Consider the following 19,638-nt stretch of genomic DNA (forward strand, 5'->3'; position numbering starts at 1 on the left):
TAGGCTCGCTATGAGCGATGCTAGGTGAATTGTTTTATTTGTTTATTTAGTGTTCCTCTAAGGTTAAATGAATTACAATAGCGACTTAAAAACCATTTAGCATTTACGAAAATACATGCAATATATGTGCTGTAAGAGGTAATTTCCGGTTCTTCCATGAATTGATGTACTCATGTTATATTATTATCTACTTCATATAATTATGGAGCTGAATGATGCTACCATTGTGAACTTCTTTGGATTGGATTTTTCTGCTGGGTCTAATCCACTTAAAAGGATTAATTAAAGTCTAGTCTAAGTCTTTTGATTTTGTTATTTAATATTTGATTACGATGGTGGAACGGAACGGTGGTTTAATAGCTGTTTAGGATCTGTAAAAATGCACAAAAATGCGGGAAAATAAAAAAAAAACACTGAAATAAAAAAAAGACGAAGCATGTACTAAAAAGTCCACTAACATAATCTCAGTAAAGAAACTCCCATTTTACTACGACTATAATTCATCCCATCTGAATTCGATTTCTGTAATTTCATCCCAATCCATTACAGTATTAAATAAATCAATTTCACATCATTTCACCTATATTCTTTTTTTTTCATAACATTTTTAGATAACAGAATATATGTCATGTATAAAAGATTACAGTGTATGGTAATCGCCTTAACCTTCGCCAAACCTGATGGAAAATGGGACTTCTACTATAAGCTATCGTTTCACAAACCGTGCAAGCCACAATAAAAAAAAAACTTGTTTTGTCAAATTCAGTTAAATGTCAAAATCAGAAAGACAATAATCAAATTCAGAAAAGTGCAGAACAGAACAAACGAAAGAAGAATTACGTTTTTATTATTAAAATGTGATTTTTTTAAACGGTTGAAATTCAAAACAATGGCTGTTAATATTGAGAGCTGCGAAAGCTTGCCTCCCGATGAGGAGCCGAAGCTAAAATACGATAGAATGGAAAATGATTTATTGAATATTTTACTGAAAGACGCTGTCAGTTGTATTTGTGTTCACACCAAATTCATCTGTATCGGAACACGTTGGGGTGTGATACACCTGCTAGATCACGAAGGTAACATAGTTGCTATATCCCAGGACGGGAAGACTGAATTCCAGGCTCATACTATCGCTGTCAACCAAATATCTGTAGACCAAAATGGGGATTACATAGCGAGTTGTTCAGACGATGGTAAAGTTGTCGTATATGGATTGTACAGTAATGATAACACGCACAACCTAAATTTAGGCAGGGCAGTGAAATCAGTTGCATTGGATCCTTGCTACTTCAAGTCAGGTTCAGGAAGAAGATTTCTTACAGGTAAAAAACGTTGTACTTAGTATGAATAGAATATTTAGGAAATCCTTTAAACCTCATAACCAAGTCTTATGTAAAAAACTAGTACATAAATAGTCAATAAAATATATAAATGTCGAATTTAAAATGAATTTATTCTGTAGTAATAATTAAATAATTGAGAACGAATTACACACATCTGGCCCCAGATAAGGATGTCCTGAATTATGAATGTTAATTGTAAATGAATTATGAATGTGGCTGCCCCACCCTTCAAACTGAAATGCATTACCGCTTCACGGCAGAAATAGGCAGGGTGGTGGTACCTACCCATGCGGACTCACAAGAGGTCCCACCACCAGTAAAAAAGACAAATCTGAAATTATTCAAAATGAATCTATTGAAAATGAATGAATCTATAAAAATATTCTGTAAATATATGGTAGGTATACAATATCACTGTTTAAAATGAAACTATAGTTAGATAAAAAAACACAACTACATTTATGCCAGGTCATTACACATTAACCATATAACTTGTGTATAAATCCACCTACTCTGCCTAGTAAATTTTTATTGACTTGAATACATTGACTTTTTGCATTAAAAGTGTACAATTTCCAAAAATATTCGAAATTGAGTTAATATGCTTAAATATTTGGTATCACCAGTATTTTTCTCATAAATACTGTCAAAAGAGTGTAGTTTAGTTTTAGTTTTTTTTAGTTTACCTATGATTTTACTACTATTAATAAAATCAATACATAATTTTATCTTACTTTATAAGACAGATAATGTAACTGATAATAAAAAAAAAAATGTTGCAAAGATGATTAATATTAAAAATATTACATGTTAAACCTTTAAAACACTCTCCTATAAAATTAGTTAGTTTTGAAATTATACAGTTTTAATGCGAGAAGAGGACATGTGTTCAAAAGATTATAAAACTTGAAGCATACATGTGATTCTAGAGCTGATCATACATGGCTTGAACGTACAACTTCACTTCATTAAACAATATAAATATAAACAACATTCAGATCATAATTCAAATCGTTTTATTTTTTCGCAACTTTGCTTGTAAATTATGAAAAGGCAAACTCGGGCAGAAATTTTGTGGATGTTCCCTTCCCTTTCCCTAAACTCACCCATAGTACGTAACTTATGCTTCCCTTAATCGTTTTGTCCTTTCTCTGCTTATGATGCATTCGTGATTTCCAGTGTTAAAGGAAGGAACTTCCATATTACGATGCCATTAAGACTATTAACTCATGTCTTGAGGTACGACGATAGTGACATCGTGACATAGTTTCCAGTAAACACTAAATTACCAAGTGAGTTATGAGTTTGTTTGCTCATCCAAAATTATAACATGTGTATTCTTCCAGGTGATCACAGATTGACACTATATGAAAAATCATTCCTTAATCGAATACGAACTACAGTATTACATGAATGCAAGGGAAACGTACAAGCCATGTCCTGGCAAGACAGGTTTGTAGCATGGGCAAGTGAAGTTGGGGTCCGTGTTTATGACCTAGTTGCTAAATGCTCTCTAGGTCTCATCCAATGGGAAAAGAACCTAAATAGATCTATTGAAGACTACCGCTGCAATCTTCTCTGGTCTGCTCCTAAGACTCTAATGATCGGCTGGGTTGATACCATCAGGATATGTGTCATTAGAAAGCGAAGTCAAATTGAATTACAGACTCGTGATGTCACAGAATACCTCGTGGATCCAATATATACCTACCAAATAGATTATTTTATAGGAGGTCTGGGCCCTTTGGACGATCTATTAGTTTTATTAGCCGTTCCAAAAGAATGCGATCCTAAAACCGGAAAGTCGCAAATGCCCGTTTTAATAGTGGCGAATTATAAAGGCTGCGAATTCTGCGAGATATCTTGGGAGACTTTAGACATAAGGGGCTACCAAGAATATAACTGTAATGATTACCATTTAGATATGCTTATAGAAGAAAACAGATTTTTTATTGTTTCCCCCAAAGACATTATCATAGCGAGCCCTTACGACATTGACGATAGAGTCACTTGGTTGACCCAACATAGAAGGTTCGAAAAAGCTATTGCCGTGTTGGAAGAGGTCGGTGGTAAAACTTCTAAGCACTCCGTGATGACGGTGGGCGTACAGTATTTAGATCACTTGCTCTCTGAACATCTTTATCAAGAGGCTGCCATTCTCTGTGCCAGAATATTTAAAAACGATAAAGTTTTATTAGAAAATCAAATATTAAAGTTTGCCGGCGTCAAACAACTTAGAACTATAAGTCCCTACGTGCCGAAGACGCCTGAACAAGCTTTAAGTCCTTACATATACGAAATAATACTTTTCGAATACCTCGAAGTGGATTCGCGAGGATTTTTAAAAATAATTAAAGAATGGAATCCAACTCTATACAAAACGAGCGTCGTTATAAACAAAGTAATCGAACATTTGTTAAACACCGAAGTTGACACGAACGTGTATCTGGAAACCTTAGCTTTACTTTACTGCCACCAAAAGCAATACGATAAAGCGCTGACAACATTCTTAACATTGCAACACAAGGATGTATTCAAATTGATAACAGACCACGAAATCTACAACATCATACAGGACAAGATACTCGATCTAATGACGCTAGACTGCGACCAGGCTATATCGATACTCTTGAATAACACAAAAATCCCTGTTGAGGTCGTCGAACAACAACTGGCAAATCACGAAGAATATTTGTATAAGTACTTAGACGCGTACAGCAAGATGGAACCGAACGGTCGATACCATGGAAAACTGGTTCGTCTATACGCCAAATACAACAAAGAAAAACTGTTGCCTTTCTTAAGATGCAGCGATAATTATCCCATACAGGAAGCTTTAGACGTGTGTCAGGCCAACAATTTTTTCCCAGAAATGGTTTTTCTACTCGCGAGAATCGGCAACACCAAGGAGGCATTGCAGATAATTATCGAACAGTTAAACGACATAAACCAAGCCATAACTTTCTGTCAAGAACAAAACGATATGGAACTTTGGATAGATCTGATACAGCAGACGGTCGACAAGCCGGAATATGTCACTTTACTTCTGAAAAGGATAGGGAACTACGTGGACCCGAGGATGTTGATACAGAACATCAAACCGGGCTGCGAAATAAAAGACCTCAAAGAGTGCTTAGCCAAAATGATGTGCGACTATCATCTCCAGCTATCAGTGCAGGAGGCCTGTAAAGTCATTACGCTGAGGAACTATTTTGATTTGCATGAAAAGCAAGTGATGGCTCAACAACGAGGCATATCGGTGACCGACGACTTCCTCTGCTGCGTTTGTCACGGGCGGATCATAATAAGGGACATGTCGAATGCTTCTGACCTTCTAGTTTACAATTGCAGACATTCCTTCCACGCCGGCTGCCTCCCGGAAGGCGACCAGTGTGCTGTTTGTAATGCGGTCAGAATGTGACCCATATTTATTGAGCTCAATCATTTTGAAATCAAAATTTGACTAAACAAAGATAGAAGTGGTCTGAATACGAATATTTTTTTTCATTATATAGATTTATCTGACGCAATATATCGCCATCTGAATTATATAAAGCCCTAAGTCAACATTGTCTGATGGCGATGGGAGGTTTTACATTAAAAACCCCCTCAAATCACTAATATAATTTTAGTCGTAGTGATTGATATCCATAGACACCGATCGACAACCTCAATAGATAAAATAAGTACTTACATCTGTTCTTATTACACACACAATTGTGTAATAACAGAGACCGCTCTAAAATCTTAATAATATTTTTAATAATTGGTTTGATGTTTCGGACGCCCAGACTACGCTACTGTAAGGTATTGTCGTAAAATTGGATCGCTTCTAATCTTTGTTAGAAACATTTATATATACTCATGGTCCATTGTAATAAAATAATATTGTTATTTTTTTTTATTGTTAGCTGACAAGAATACGGCCCAACTGATGATGAGCGGTACCGTTGCTCATGGACGTCAGTAATGCTATTGGACAGTCAGGCCGCTGCCTAAATGTAAAGCCTCGCAGCAGTGAGGAGAAGAGAATTAGTTGCTCTTTGTTATTCTAATACATAATACTATAGTCTATTGTAATTTTATTTTAATCCTTCAACGAAACCTGTAAATTTTTGACTTGTATAATTTGTGTGTTAATGTCTAAAGTTTTCTGCCAATTTAAAAAATAATTAATTATAAAACATTAACTAAAGTAAATGATAAGCCTATTGATTAAGAATTCATTTGATTAGTGTACTTTGTAAATGTTTGTGTTTTATTCGGTATTCGCGAGTTGTAGATATTTAGTTTTCTTCCTCCTTCAGCACGGAGTCCGTCAAGTGTTCTAAACCTCAGAGATAAGGAGGCGATTTTTTTTTATTTTTTTTTGCCTTTCTAGGCAGACGACCGTACGGCCCACCTGATGGTGAGTGGTTACCGTCGCCCATGGACTTCAGCAATGCCAAGGGCAGAGCCAAGCCGCTGCCTAATAATAACCGTGGAAATGAGTTGTTTTAATTGTATATTATCAAACTTAAAATTTTCATTAAATTGTTTTGTGTAAGTTTCACTTGGTTATTTAATAGGTAAATTCCTGAGTTACCCTACAGATGATTGATGTGCTAAAATTTTGTACTGTATATTTATTGAATGATGAAATGAACACGTGATGTATGTATTAATTAAAACGTGTGGTGCTTTCCAAAATAAATGGCTTGTGTTTTCCTTGTATGTTATAATGGGTACTTAGTTCTAATTAAATGAATAGCCTATTTGTTCGATGTTGTTTAATTAGTTTAATTAGTCCAAGATAACAGGATAACGAGACCGCAGATCAGCGCGGGAGCTGGACGCGTGTTCTACTGGTGGGTTATTGCTTGTAGGAAGCTTGGTTTGCTGACTTTATGAGAAGATCAACCGAGGCGGTGCCTCTGGTATAAAATAGAGCCCAATGGAGCTTCGTATTTCTTCTACACTTCTTTAGATACACGAGTTGCGACCGTGACCTTTGCGCTATTATTTCTCACAATAACAATAATACAGTAATAGTAATTCCTGTAGCCGGTAGTAGCACAGTAGTACTGCATTAGGTACCTTTTAAATCTAATATATAAAATTCTCGTGTTACGGCGTGATTGAACTCCTCCGAAACGGCTGACCGATTTTCGTGAACCTTACTATACCTAACTAGGGTGGAGAATCGGACAACATCTATTTTTCATCCCCCTAAATTTATTTATTAATTTTTTAGACAAAAATTTTTGTTTTTATTTTTTTATGATACAGCATACAAAAATACATACAACCCTAAATTTTCACCCCTCTACGTTCAACCCTTATTTTTTATTTGTTAATTAAAAACTTTTTTTCTTTGCAAGATTTTCATTTTAATTTTTTATTTTGTCATGAATTCAAATAAAATATCTGGTTACTCTCAATTTTCATCCCTCTATGATCAACTATTCAATAGAATTCAATAGATATAATTCAATTGTAAAGGTTCTAATCTCACAAGAAAGTAGGTACTAAGTTTTGTAATGAAATACGTACTTAACAACTGTTCACGATGTACTTCCACGGTGAAGGAATAACATCGTGTAATAAAAATCAAACCCGCAAAATTATAATTTGCGTATAATATACTAGTGGTAGGACCTCGCGGAGTCCGCGCGAGTAGGTACCACCACCCGCCTATTTCTGCCGTGAAGCAGTATTGCGTTTCGGTTTGAAGGGCGGGGTAGGCGTTGTACTGTAAAACGGAGACTTAAAACTCATGTCTCAAGGTGGGTGGCGGCATTTGCGTTTGTGATGTCTATAGGTTCGGGTAACCACTTAACACCAGACGGGTGGTGGGTGATCTCGGCCACCCATCTAAGAAATAAACAGAAAAGTCTAAATATGCTCTGCGGTTTCTATCGAGTTAACACGCTGCATTTACAATGTTGACTATCATTATGTCAAATTAGATAAACATCCATTTTTGCGTGATTAATAGACAAACAAAAAATTTTTCACATTTAAAATCCTAATATGAGTATATAGTCGAGAACCACAGGTGGAAACCACTGTTCTGCCTATGGAGGGAGTGTGCGTTTCACTGTAAGAGTAGGGTAGCAGTTATTCTAAAACTGAATGTTTGGCATTCACTAGTAGGACCTCTTGTGAGTCCGCGCGGGTAGGTACCACCATCCTGCTTATTTCTGCCGTGAAGCAGTAATGCGTTTCGGTTTGAAGGGTGGGGCAGCCGTTGTAACTATATTTGAGATCTTAGAACTTATATCTCAAGGTGGGTGGCGCATTTACGTTGTAGATGTGGGCTCCAGTAACCACTTAACACCAGGTGGGCTGTGAGCTCGTCCACCCATCTAAGCAATAAAAAAACAAAATAAAAAAAAACATAATGCTACCCCCGATACATTCTTCGGATTGTAAGAGTTCGGTCTTCGCTCGTGTGGCTCACATTCAAAGACTAATGGGTCCAGCGAATACTTGTACATCCTACTCCTAGTCTTGGGACTAAATTATTAAGTTTGCTTGAACTCGATTAGCATGACGACACAATAAACAAATAATTTAGACTTTCTGATGGCTGGCTGCTTTCTCACTGGGGTTTAACTGTTTTTCACATTCCAATACAAAAATAATATGCTTTGCCCTTAAAAATGCAGATCGCATCGTCGATATTGAGTGATTACTTAATGTGGTTTAACCAGTGAGTGAGTATCTAGTTTAACCGGCTATTTATAAAAAAATATGATATTGAATAAATAAAATAAAAAACCAAAAGTATTTCATTGAAACAGGCTTTACAGGCGCTTTTAAAAAATGCAAAGGAAGCGACACGAATTTCACATAATAGTGTTTTTAACCAAAATCCGATGAAAGTAGATGTGACCCTGAACAGATTAGATTTCAAACAGTCATGAATCCAATCGAAATACAGTTTCACCACTCATAACGACCGGAAAGAAAACGGGGCCTTGTTTTTCTCCAAGGAACATCACAATTATGCTTACTTACATTTCCTTAACATCATATAGCACCTACTAGTAATAATATTGTAAATTGTAATTATATAGTTTGAACCTATCCCGAGTGGAGCCCTCTTCTTCAATATCGCGAAGGCGTTCGACAAAGTCTGGCACAACGGTTTGATCTAAAAACTGCGTAACATGGGATTGCCAGACAGACTCGTGGTGATCATACGAGACTTCTTGTCGAACCGTCCGTTTCGGTATCGAACTCGCTCTCGCCCCCGCCAACTAACGTCCGGAGTCCTGCAAGGCACCGCGCTCTCTCCGTTATTGCTTAGTTTGTATATCAACGATATACCCCGATTTCCGGAGACCTATCTAGCGCTCTTCACCGATGACACGGTTATCTACTACCCGTGAAGGAAGAAATCGTTAATGCATCGGCGACTCCAGATCACAGCAGCCATTTGGGACAGTGGTTCAGGAAGTGGCGCATTGACATCAACCCCACGAAAAGCACAGCGCTGCTCTTTAAAAGGGGTCGCCCTCCGAATACAACTCCAAGCAGCCCACCCCCTAATAGGCACGTTAACACCTCCGCTATTCGCCCCATCACCCTTTTCGACCAGCCCATGCCGTGAGCCTCGAAGGTCAAATACCAAGGCGTCACCCTCGACAGAGGGATGACATGCCGTCCCTATATTAAGACGGTACGCAACCGAGCCGCTTTCGTATTTGGACGCCTCTATCCAATGATTTGCAAGCGAAGTAAATTGTCCCTTCGTAATAAGGTGGCACTCTACAAAACGTGCACAAGTCCGGTCATGACGTATGCAAGTGTAGTGTTCGCACAAGCGGCCCGCACTAACTTGAAAAACCTTCGAATCAGTTAATCCCGTTTTGCAGGATAGCCGTCGGAGTACCGTGGTTCGTGAGGAACATGGATCTCCATAGAGGCATTTTTTTTATTGCTTAGATGGGTGGACGACCTCACAGCCCACCTGGTGTTAAGTGGTTACTGGAGCCCATAGACATCTACAACGTAAATGCGCCACCCACTTTGAGATATAAGTTCTAAGGTTTTAAGTATAGTTACAACGGCTGCCCCATCCTTCAAACCGAAACGGATTACTGCTTCACAGCTGAAATAGGCAGGGTGATGTTACCTACCCGTGTGTACTCACAAGTGGTACTACCACCAGTAATTACGCAAATTATAATTTTTCGGGTTTGATTTTTATTGTACGATGCTATTCCTTCACAGTGGAAGTCAATCGTGAACATTTGTTGAGTACGTATTTCATTAGAAAAATTGGTACCCGCCTGAGATTCGAACACCGGTGCATCGCAAAACACGAATGCACCGGACGTCTTATCCTTTAGGCCACGACGACATAGAGCTGGTCTCCATCAGTAAGTATCTTCAGTCGGCATCAGTGCGTCATTCTGAGAAGGCGGCACGACACGAAAACCCTCATGTCGTGGCCGCCGGTAACTACATACCCGATCCTGCATTTAGGTACCTCATGCACCGCTCACCATTCTTGTCGAACCCGGCGCTAGCGACGAAGGGCTCGGCTGGTAAATTAACACAGAGACACAGCCCACTGAGTTTCTCGCCGGATCTTCTCAGTGGGTCGGGTTTCCGTTCCGTGGTAGATTCTGCGAAGCACTGCTCTTGCTAGAGATAGTGTTGGCAATGTCCACAGGTTAGAGTCCCGTGAGCTTATCTACTCCCTCGGTTAAGCGGGCATAGCCTTTAAAGACTGCGAGCTTATGTAGAAGATAAAAAAAAAGTTTGTGAACAAAACTATACATTTTAAAGGAAAAAGGATTCTTTTCTCCTAATAAATTCCTAATAGACTCCTATATTCATTCTAATTTCTTGCAACATTTTGCGTTATACCGAATAAAAAATATTGTTTATTCCCATGTGGTAGAAAAATGGACGCGCACATGATTCTGTGAGGTTTTGAAAATGTTTTCCTCTATTATTCGAGTGTATTGAGTGTTAAAACTTATAAATTACGTGCAAAAGTGTAGTGTGAAAATGACAGAAATGCCTCCTTATCACGCTGTTAAAGATGAAGAGAAAACCAGTGGTCAGAGTGACAGTGATTCCTCTAGCGATACTGATGATTGGGATTTATCTCAATGTTTTGATAAGCCGCAGCACCTTGAGCCTATAAAAGGCGCAGAACGGGTAGAGCACTCTTGGAGAGTTAAAGAAAAGGTAAAGTAAAGAAGTCTTAAATGGTTTTTATTTATTTCAAAAGTGATGTTTGCGAAGTCAAAACAAACGCACATGGTGTTTCCGCCGTATGCAGGGTCTGGGTCGATGCCCTTTACAAAAAATGTTTGTATATATTACGACGTAGTTTGCTTCATTTAAGTCGCGTTTGAAAATGTTTCTCTAAAGTTTGTACATATTGTATTTTCTTGAAATAAGATTATGACTAAAGTCCAAATAGTTTAATTACACAGATGTGTAACCTTATTTTTTTTAATTAAAATAAATAACAACTCCATTTTCAACGCCAATCTACTAGACAAATAAGATAAACCACAAATCTTAATCTATATATTTGTAATACAAATTATTACAAAATTGTGGTCAGTTGTCATTTTTTTCATCAATTCATTTAGGATATTCAATCACTCAATTCATCAATTCATTTAGGATTATCCTTAGGTTACTATTTGTTTTATTGATATCAGAATAGATAAGATGTCAATTATATAGTACATATGGAATTTCTGGAGCATGTTCATTTAAAAAAGCTTCAAAATAATGACTACATTTAAACTAAATATTTACAGTACAAGACACATTGCGTGGCCCTAGTTCTATGCCTGAATGTTGGCGTGGACCCTCCTGATGTTGTTAAAACACAACCCTGTGCGAGGCTCGAGTGTTGGATTGGTATGAATCTTTAATTTTATCATGTTAATGTTTCAAAGCTTAGTTATTCTGTTTATTAAAATGCTCTAGCTCGGTGTATGATACTAAATAAATACTTTAATAACTCTGACTAATTGAATAAGAAATGTCCTTGCTCCCCTCTGAATCATTTAACGACATTTAGTTATGCCAACACAGCTGTTAGAAATAAATATGTCTTGTAACATTGAGACAAATTTAACATAAGATATACACACACATATACATACACATAACGCTATTGATAAACTTGAATATAATATCTCTTAGATAATGGAGAGAAGTTTAATATTTGCCAATTTTACTCTTACAGTGTTTAAAACTTGTTGTAAATGTTTATAGTTTAATTGCTTTTGTGTTTGTAAAATTTTACAGATCCTTTATCTTTATCACCGAGCAAGGCATTAGAAAGCATTGGTCATGCATTACAATCTCAGTATGAGAGATGGCAACCACGAGCCAGATACAAGCAATCTCTTGACCCCACTAGTGAAGAGGTAAGATAAACTACCAATTGCATGTAACAGTAATTGGTAGCTGAAAACTTCTAACAGCTATAAAACTGAGAATCATAAACTATGTAGAAATATTTAAATAGAAAAGAGACGTACAATAAATTTATATTTTTTTATATTTTTTTTATTGCCTATATATGTGGACGAGCTCACAGGCCACCTGGTGTTAAGTGGTTACTGGAACCCATAGACATCCACAACGTAAATGCGCCACACACCTTGAGATATAAGTTCTAAGGTCTCAGTATAGTTACTAAAAATTGAATTGATTGGTCTCAGTATAGTTACTAAGTTAATAAAAATTGAATTCTTATGTTATGTATGCTGACAATATTTATACAAACTTAATATTCACTTTTAAAATTAACAATTGTTATTTGCTCAAATGCATAGCAAATAACTACACATAACACTCATCAGAGATTGTTATGCAACTACAAATAATAGGACTCTATTAGAACAATAGTAGTAATAATCTTATTTGTAAAATAATCGCAAAAAAATAATGAAATAGATTGTCTCAATCAAAAAAAATCCTTGCCTTTGTGCCAAAATTTGATTGCAGTTAAGAGCAAGTTTAACACATTCCCTAAATTCAGTATTATACTGTATACTTACATTTGGATTCTGAGTTAAAAAGTTTATGCGAACTGCATTAACATTGGCATTATCAAGAAACTTTATCTGATTAATGACTACTTTTCTGATTACAGTTATGCATCTAATTCTGTGTACATAGTATACAACAGTATGCATAGAATAAAATTATATTGTCTTGACAATGATCTAAAAACTCTCATACTGTAATCTAAAAATTATCTAAAGGAGAACAGGGTAGTTGAGAATAAGCTGATAATTGGAGCTTCCATAATTTATACCAAAGACTAGTTAGACTGACCACATCATGATTAAGTAAAGCTAAGGATAAAATTTCTTTTTAATTAAATGACTAAAAAGGCCAGCAGGAATTTGTTTCAAGCCAATACAATTTCGGAAGCATGTGGGATGATGAATCTGTTTAATCGGAAAAGGAAATTTAATGCATCATCTAAGTAAAATTGAGAGCTATGAATGAGGAGAATGGCCATAAGAAGGTCTTTTGGCTCACATCACCTGGAGTGTGAGTTAATGCTAACAAAATGAGGTTTTAGGAAAAGATTATGTAATTAACTAAGAGCAATATTATGAAGACCATTTCAAAATATTATTATAATAATGCAACTAGGATTTAACAATACTACCAATAAGACATTTTAACAATACTGTTGATAAATCATTGAATGCCTATTTGATTAAATAAACATTGGACAAAGAAATTTGATAAGTGGCATAGTATCTTGTTTTAACAAGTCTACTAAATCACTGAAATTACTGAAGAAGAACATTAATAAAAAACATATAATAATAAAACATTTGTCTGTTTGATGACTTGAATAAAAACGACAAATATTATAATTAACAAGTAAACAAAAGGAAATCACCAAATAATAACAGTAATACTTAATAGATAATAGAGGTTGAAAGTTCAAAAAGTTTGAAGCTGTTGTGGCTTAAAGGATAAGACGCTCGGTGTACTCAAATCGAGCAATGCAACTGTGCCGGTGTTCAAATCTCCCAAATTGTATTTTAAAAAAAAAATTAATTACAAGCGTAACTCATGTTCTTGAATGAGTTCCACGATGTAGGAATACCATCGTGTAATAAAAATGAAACCCGCAAAAAAATATGCAAATTAGAATTGCGTAATTACTATTATAAATATTGATTAACATACATCAAGTCTAGAGCCGTAATAACACCATTTTCTTATGGTCGCATATCTGATTCCTGCTACATAAGAAGTATGGTGATGGGAGTCGCTCGCTTGAGGGAACATATCGGTACTTCGAATATTTAAAAAAATATTATCAGACGATTATCAAATTTATACATTTTGACCAAAACAATACCAAGTACTATAACCGGCTAAAACAGTTTATTAAAAATAATCCAAGTTGTTGGAGCCATAAAAACAGTAAAGTCATCTTTGATTGACGCAAATCTAAGAAAGTGCAATATGATCGTGATCATCTCATCGCAACAAGTTTATTATGCATCACTACGCCATTTGTATCCAAAGTAAACTGTATTTCGTGGAAAACGGGGAAGAACTTTAGCTAGTGTTTCATGTTTAATGTAACGAACTCATTAGTTTTACGTAAATTAGCTCGGTCAATCGAATTTATCGCGAGGTCGCGTGTTTCGTGTCAGCTAAGGTCGCTATGACCGCTCCCGCAATGAACCAAATGATGTTTTGGTACATGTTCTTATTAAGTTTAAGGCCAGCTCAAAACGCTCAGCTTGCTCCTACGTAATTACGAAAGTAGTTAAGTAGAAACATACTGTAGGTAAACAAGAAAATGGTCAATATTAATCGATCTCTTACTGGTGGTAGGATCACTTGTGAATCCGCGCGGGTAGGTACCACCACCTTGCCTATATCTGCCGTGAAGCAGTAATGCGTTTCGGTTTGAGGGTGGGGCAGCCGTTGTAATTATACTGAGATTTTAAAACTTATATCTCATGGTTGGTGGCACATTTACTTTGTAGATGTCTTTGGGCTCCAGTAACCACTTAACATCAGGTGGGCTGTGAGATCGTCCACCCAGCAAAGCAATAAAAAAAAATCCAATAAAAAAAAACTAAAGCGCTAATATACTTGAAATTTTCAGTTATAACAACATAATTTAAAAATATATTATACTGGTGTTTTAAGATTGAAAACATCAAAAATGAAATGCGATTTTAATTAGACCAGTTCGTAAATAATTTTAGACACTTTTGTCTCGGAAATCGTAAAATAAACGCGTGTTTGGTCTTTTTCAGGGTTTATTTTTATTTTTTTATTCCTTAGATACCCATCTAAGGACGAGCTCACAGCCCACCTGGTGTTAAGTGGTTACTGGAGCCCATAGACATCTACAACGTAAATGCGCCACCCACCTTGAGATATAAGTTCTAAGGTCTCAATATAGTTACAACGGCTGTCCCACCCTCAAACCGAAACGCATTAATGCTTCACGGCAGAAATAGGCAAGGCGGTGGTACCTACCCGTGCGGACCCACAAGAGGTGTGACAAGAGGTCACACGTGTACGTTTTGCAACACAGCAGGTGCTCTATTTACGTTTACGTCTTCTCTGTCATTACCGTAGTTTTTTGGACTTAATATCAGTACAAATGCAAAAAAAATTCATTGATTCTAATTGCGCTCTTCGTGTTTTTGTGAATCAACGTATGATTCACACCGTGACCGGCGTTTTATTTCGGTCTTTCCGATGTCACCTTCTGTTTATACAGACTTTATTTATGCGCGTTTCGTAGGTATTATATGAAATGACACGTTGCTATGATCATACACCTCCAATAAAAATAAGATTTTGCACCGATCGCGTGTTTTTTCATATATTTTTAATGCCGCAAAACTAGGAATTTATTCGTCACAAAAAAAAACTATTTTAACAACTTTATAATTTAATTCCAACCTTTTTATTAATAGTTTTATTGGTCAGGGACAACTATCGATAAGTGTGTTTAGTGCGAGTTTTTTAACTTTTCGATCGCGCAAAAGTTAACTCAAATTTGTATGGAGTTGGAACGTCTTCCCTTCGTTTGCTGCGAGAAGTTAAAAAACTCGCCCTAAACACACTGTACACATTTTCGCAGTGATGATTTAGATCATCGGGGACACAGTAATCGCTCGACTTGGATGCAGTACAGGTCGTTAGGGTTGTCAAGTCCGGTTAAGAGGGTATTACGCAGAAAAATTCTCGATTTATCAATCTCAAAAACCCAGTGTCGCTGAAAAAAAATGTCGTCATAAAAATTATAATTGTAAATAGATTAATGTATATTTTAAGTTAATTTTACCCAAAAAAACTTGCTTGTCAATCCAGTAACTGTGTTTCCAAGATTAAGAGTGCAAGCGCCTTCTAAGAGAAGTTTCGGATGTGCTGCCATCGCTCAATAATAATTATGATAGCAGACGCCGCGCCCGGCGAGCTTGTCGAAACTGTATAAGCATAAGCTTTAAATTAAAATATAACGTCTGATCTCCCGGATCCACTCTCGGCTCTTTTAGGCCCAACAAGCACTGGCTACTGTTCTCGTCATACGAAGAGTTCGAACTAACCCGCAGACATAGTTCAATGAGTTTCTCGGCGGATCTTCTTAGTAAGTCAGTTCAATGAGTTTCTCGGCGGATCTTCTTAGTAGGTCAGTTCAATGAGTTTCTCGGCGGATCTTCTTAGTAGGTCGCGATTCCGATCCAGTGATAGATTCAGCGAAGCACTTCCCTTGTTAGGGTTAGTGTTAGCAAATTCGCCAGGCTGAGTCCCGTGAGCTTACCTACACGTTTGGTGAAGCTAGTATAATTCTTCGAGGCTAGTAGCATATGTAAGAAAAAAAGCCTTTATTCAATATACGATTATCCGGATTAATTTATAAAATTGAATACGAACCTTTTTTTTCATCTTCATTTACGTCTATCGGTTGTAAGGTGGTCGTAAGTCGTACAAAAAGTAACTCATTGTTTGGTTTTACAGGTAAAAAAGTTGTGCTGCTCTCTGCGACGTAACGCGAAAGATGAACGCGTGCTTTTTCATTACAACGGACACGGCGTACCCAAGCCGACGGCGCAGGGAGAGATCTGGGTCTTTAATAGGGTGAGTTTTTAATTGTAATCAATTTAGACAGCGGCTTTAATTTTGTAGGCAGCGGCTTGGCTCTGCCCCTGGCATTGCTGAAATCCATGGGCGACGGTAACCACTCACCTTCAGGTGGGCCGTATGCTCGTCTACCTGCAAGGGCAATAAAAAAAAACTTAGTTTTTAATAATGAAAAAATGGCGATCACAATACGATACACACTTGAAAATTTTTAAGTACGCATTTGAAAAATGCATGGTTTCATTAGATTTGATATACAAAATAAAAGAAACCGCTCAATGTTACTGGTGGTAGAAAGTCTTGTGAGTCCGCACAGGTAGGTACAACCACCCCGCCTGTTTCTGCCATGAAGCAGTAATGCGTTTCGGAGACTTTAGAATTCATATCGCAAGGTGAGTGGTGGCATTTGATGACATTGTAGATATCTATTGGCTCCTGTAACCACTTAACACCAGGTGGGCCGTGAGCTCGTCCACCCATATAAGCAATAAATAAAAAGTTCAGAACTAGGCAAACTTGTGCAGATAACAGATGAGACAGTACACGTAAGTAGAAAGATGCCACTCATCTTGAAGTTTCAGATGAAAATCTCAACGTACCTATTTTAATGCTCACGCCATCCAGCGGAACCAGTTAACTTTAACTAATATTAGTTACTAAATAGTGACGTTGCGCCGACATCTTTAGATGTCACAAATTAATAAAAACCAAACTAAAAAATAAAACTAAGGTATTTGTCCCCAGACTTACACCCAGTACATCCCGCTGTCGATGTACGACCTGCAGACGTGGATGGGCGCGCCCTCGCTCTACGTGTACGACTGCTCCAACGCCGGCATCATTGTCGACAGCTTCAAGTTGTTTGCTGATCAACACGAGAGGGAGTACGAGGTATCTGCTATATGATATTTGTTAAACCAAGGGGGTGAAAGGCTAATTCGTTTGAACGATGTTTATCTTTGTAATTAAAAGTGTGTTTTATTTAGTAATAGCATCAACAGTTCGATGTTTTTAATTGACCTTGAATTAAGTTTAATTAGGATTTTTTTTCCAAATTTTAAACTTTAAGTGACTCTTCTTAAGGTTGCAAAAACTTCGTTTAAATATCTCTATAACCCGTCACCCTTCGATATTCATACTAAGTAAAACTAGAGCATTTGCTACAGAAACAATAATATGGTAATCTGTTTTATCAGTACTATGTAGGGTTCATGTGAACGCTTCATAGGGTGACAACATTGTAGGTGAAAAAGTTGAGATACACAGTTTTAATTCATCATTTGTGGACAGGCTCAGAAGAATGAAGAAGGCACTTCGAGCATCCCTCAGGTCTCGTACAAGAACTGCATCCAGCTGGCCGCCTGCGCCGCCGGACAGAGCCTGCCCATGAACCCGGAGCTGCCCGCGGACCTGTTCACGGCCTGCCTCACCACGCCGGTCAAGACTGCCATGAAGTGGTTCGTGCTGAGGACCCGGACCAGATACGCCGACAGGGACCTGCACGACCTCATCGATAAGTCAGTATCGTCTCTTAATCTCGTGTTGTGGTGGTGCTCGGTGATAACAGTTGCCTGTGGACATTCGCAGTTCCACTGTAGTATTCAAGTCATGTAAAAATCGAACAAGAGATTCATTTTATGGTGTAATTATCACAGTATAATATATTTTTACTATATAAAAATGATGAATAACTTTAAGAAAAATTTGTATTGGCCTAAGGCAAACAGGGTTGATCAATGACATGTTTGCAGGCTACAAGTACACTGGGCGTCTTATCTATTAGGCCATGTACGCTTCTAGCCATGAGTAGTCTTGCGTGAGTAATTGTGTTCGAATAGTTACAGAAGTCTGTGCAGTTGGGTGAAATATCAAGGGTAAAATATCGATTCACTGAATCGAGTCAGAACTACATATCGATTTAAAAATCGATATTTTTTTTGGTTCGAGAAATCGATCCTTCGATTAATCGATCTCGAATCGCCATCCCTACTGTGCAGTCGGTTATTGACAACAGATTTTTATCAGCTTGACCTGTATCGATATGTATGTCGGAGAAACCGCATTATTAACACCATCGTCAGACATCGTAGGGGCGAATAGGGTGATCGAGCTAAAAGAAATATTGAGTACATAAAACACGTTTGTTGTCTTAGAACAATTTAGAAATCTTCTCTTGACGTCAGCAAACGAAAACGAATGCCAGTTCTTAGAATGGAGGCATCGCTCTTCAAGAAGGCTGGTTGGTAGGTGTCAATGATGTCTATACGCGCCTCCATCGCGATCGTGCTGCCATCTCTCGGGAATCGTACTGCGTTTCGTTTAGCTACCAAACTAATGACAGTCTTCGACATGTATGTGAGTCGACTATTATCAAAGCCGGCAATGTGACTTTTGGACAATTATTGGTAAATCAGAAAAACGAATTATTGACTTTGTATTCCATTGGCAGTCACAAAACTCTTCTGAACGACATCTTAGATAAATAACAGGTTAAGTATTAACCTTTATTTAATGCAGGTTTTGAACCGTATTCTTTGAAGGAGACGATTGTATTCAAATCAATCTGTATTGACATATCAATAACATTTTTTTGTCCAAATGCACAGATTGCCACCTTTGATAATAGACGACTCATATATGTGATGAAACCTCAATGCAACGACCCGGCTCCACGACCTCAGATCAGCTTGGATAGTTACGCGCGCACCAAGGGGAGATAACGAGACTACAGTCTTGTTACTTTGATATCGGGATATGCTGACCAGGAGCACTGAACTAAAAAATTATTACTTAAATTTGTATTCAGTTTTTCATATGAAAGCGTGTGTAATTAGTTTTTAAAGTACATTGAATTTGTTGTCCAGGATCCCTGGCCAAGTGACGGACCGCCGCACCATGCTGGGCGAACTGAACTGGATCTTCACGGCCATCACCGACACCATCGCCTGGAGCTCGCTGCCCGCCGACCTCTTCCAGCAGCTGTTCAGGGCCGACTTGCTGACGGCCAGCCTCTGCAGGAACTTCTTACTCGCCGACAGGATTATGAGGTTGGTGCTTTTACAGCTGGTGGGGCCCACCACGATAGCATTGTGATGTCTCGTAACCGATCAGAACTAAGAACTCTGCGAGGCTGTATAAAACTTCTGAACTTTTAATTACAGTAGTAGATTAATATTTT

General features: G+C 37.5%; 2 protein-coding genes across 4 annotated transcripts in view; both read left to right on the forward strand.

Moving 5' to 3' along the window:
- Positions 1-664: 664 nt before the first annotated feature.
- On the forward strand, positions 665-6,103 carry LOC101737708 (vacuolar protein sorting-associated protein 41 homolog). Its single transcript, XM_004921959.4, has 2 exons — positions 665-1,322; positions 2,690-6,103. Exons 1-2 carry the CDS (start codon positions 890-892, stop codon positions 4,762-4,764), a joined length of 2,508 nt encoding a protein of 835 aa, XP_004922016.1. The 5' UTR covers positions 665-889; the 3' UTR covers positions 4,765-6,103.
- Positions 6,104-10,197: 4,094 nt separating this feature from the next.
- rptor (regulatory-associated protein of TOR) overlaps positions 10,198-19,638 on the forward strand; it is a 31,004-nt gene continuing 21,563 nt past the window's right edge. For 2 of the 3 annotated variants that reach the window (XM_038016625.2, XM_038016626.2), the window contains exons 1-7: positions 10,198-10,532; positions 11,120-11,222; positions 11,616-11,737; positions 16,338-16,457; positions 17,205-17,351; positions 17,751-17,977; positions 19,325-19,507. In XM_038016625.2, coding sequence (XP_037872553.1) covers positions 10,350-10,532; positions 11,120-11,222; positions 11,616-11,737; positions 16,338-16,457; positions 17,205-17,351; positions 17,751-17,977; positions 19,325-19,507 — 1,085 coding nt within the window. In that variant the 5' untranslated portion in view covers positions 10,198-10,349. 3 annotated transcript variants of the gene reach the window in all.

The sequence above is a fragment of the Bombyx mori genome, chromosome 17 (genome assembly GCF_030269925.1).
Source record: "Bombyx mori chromosome 17, ASM3026992v2".
Classification (NCBI taxonomy): Eukaryota; Metazoa; Arthropoda; class Insecta; order Lepidoptera; family Bombycidae; genus Bombyx; species Bombyx mori.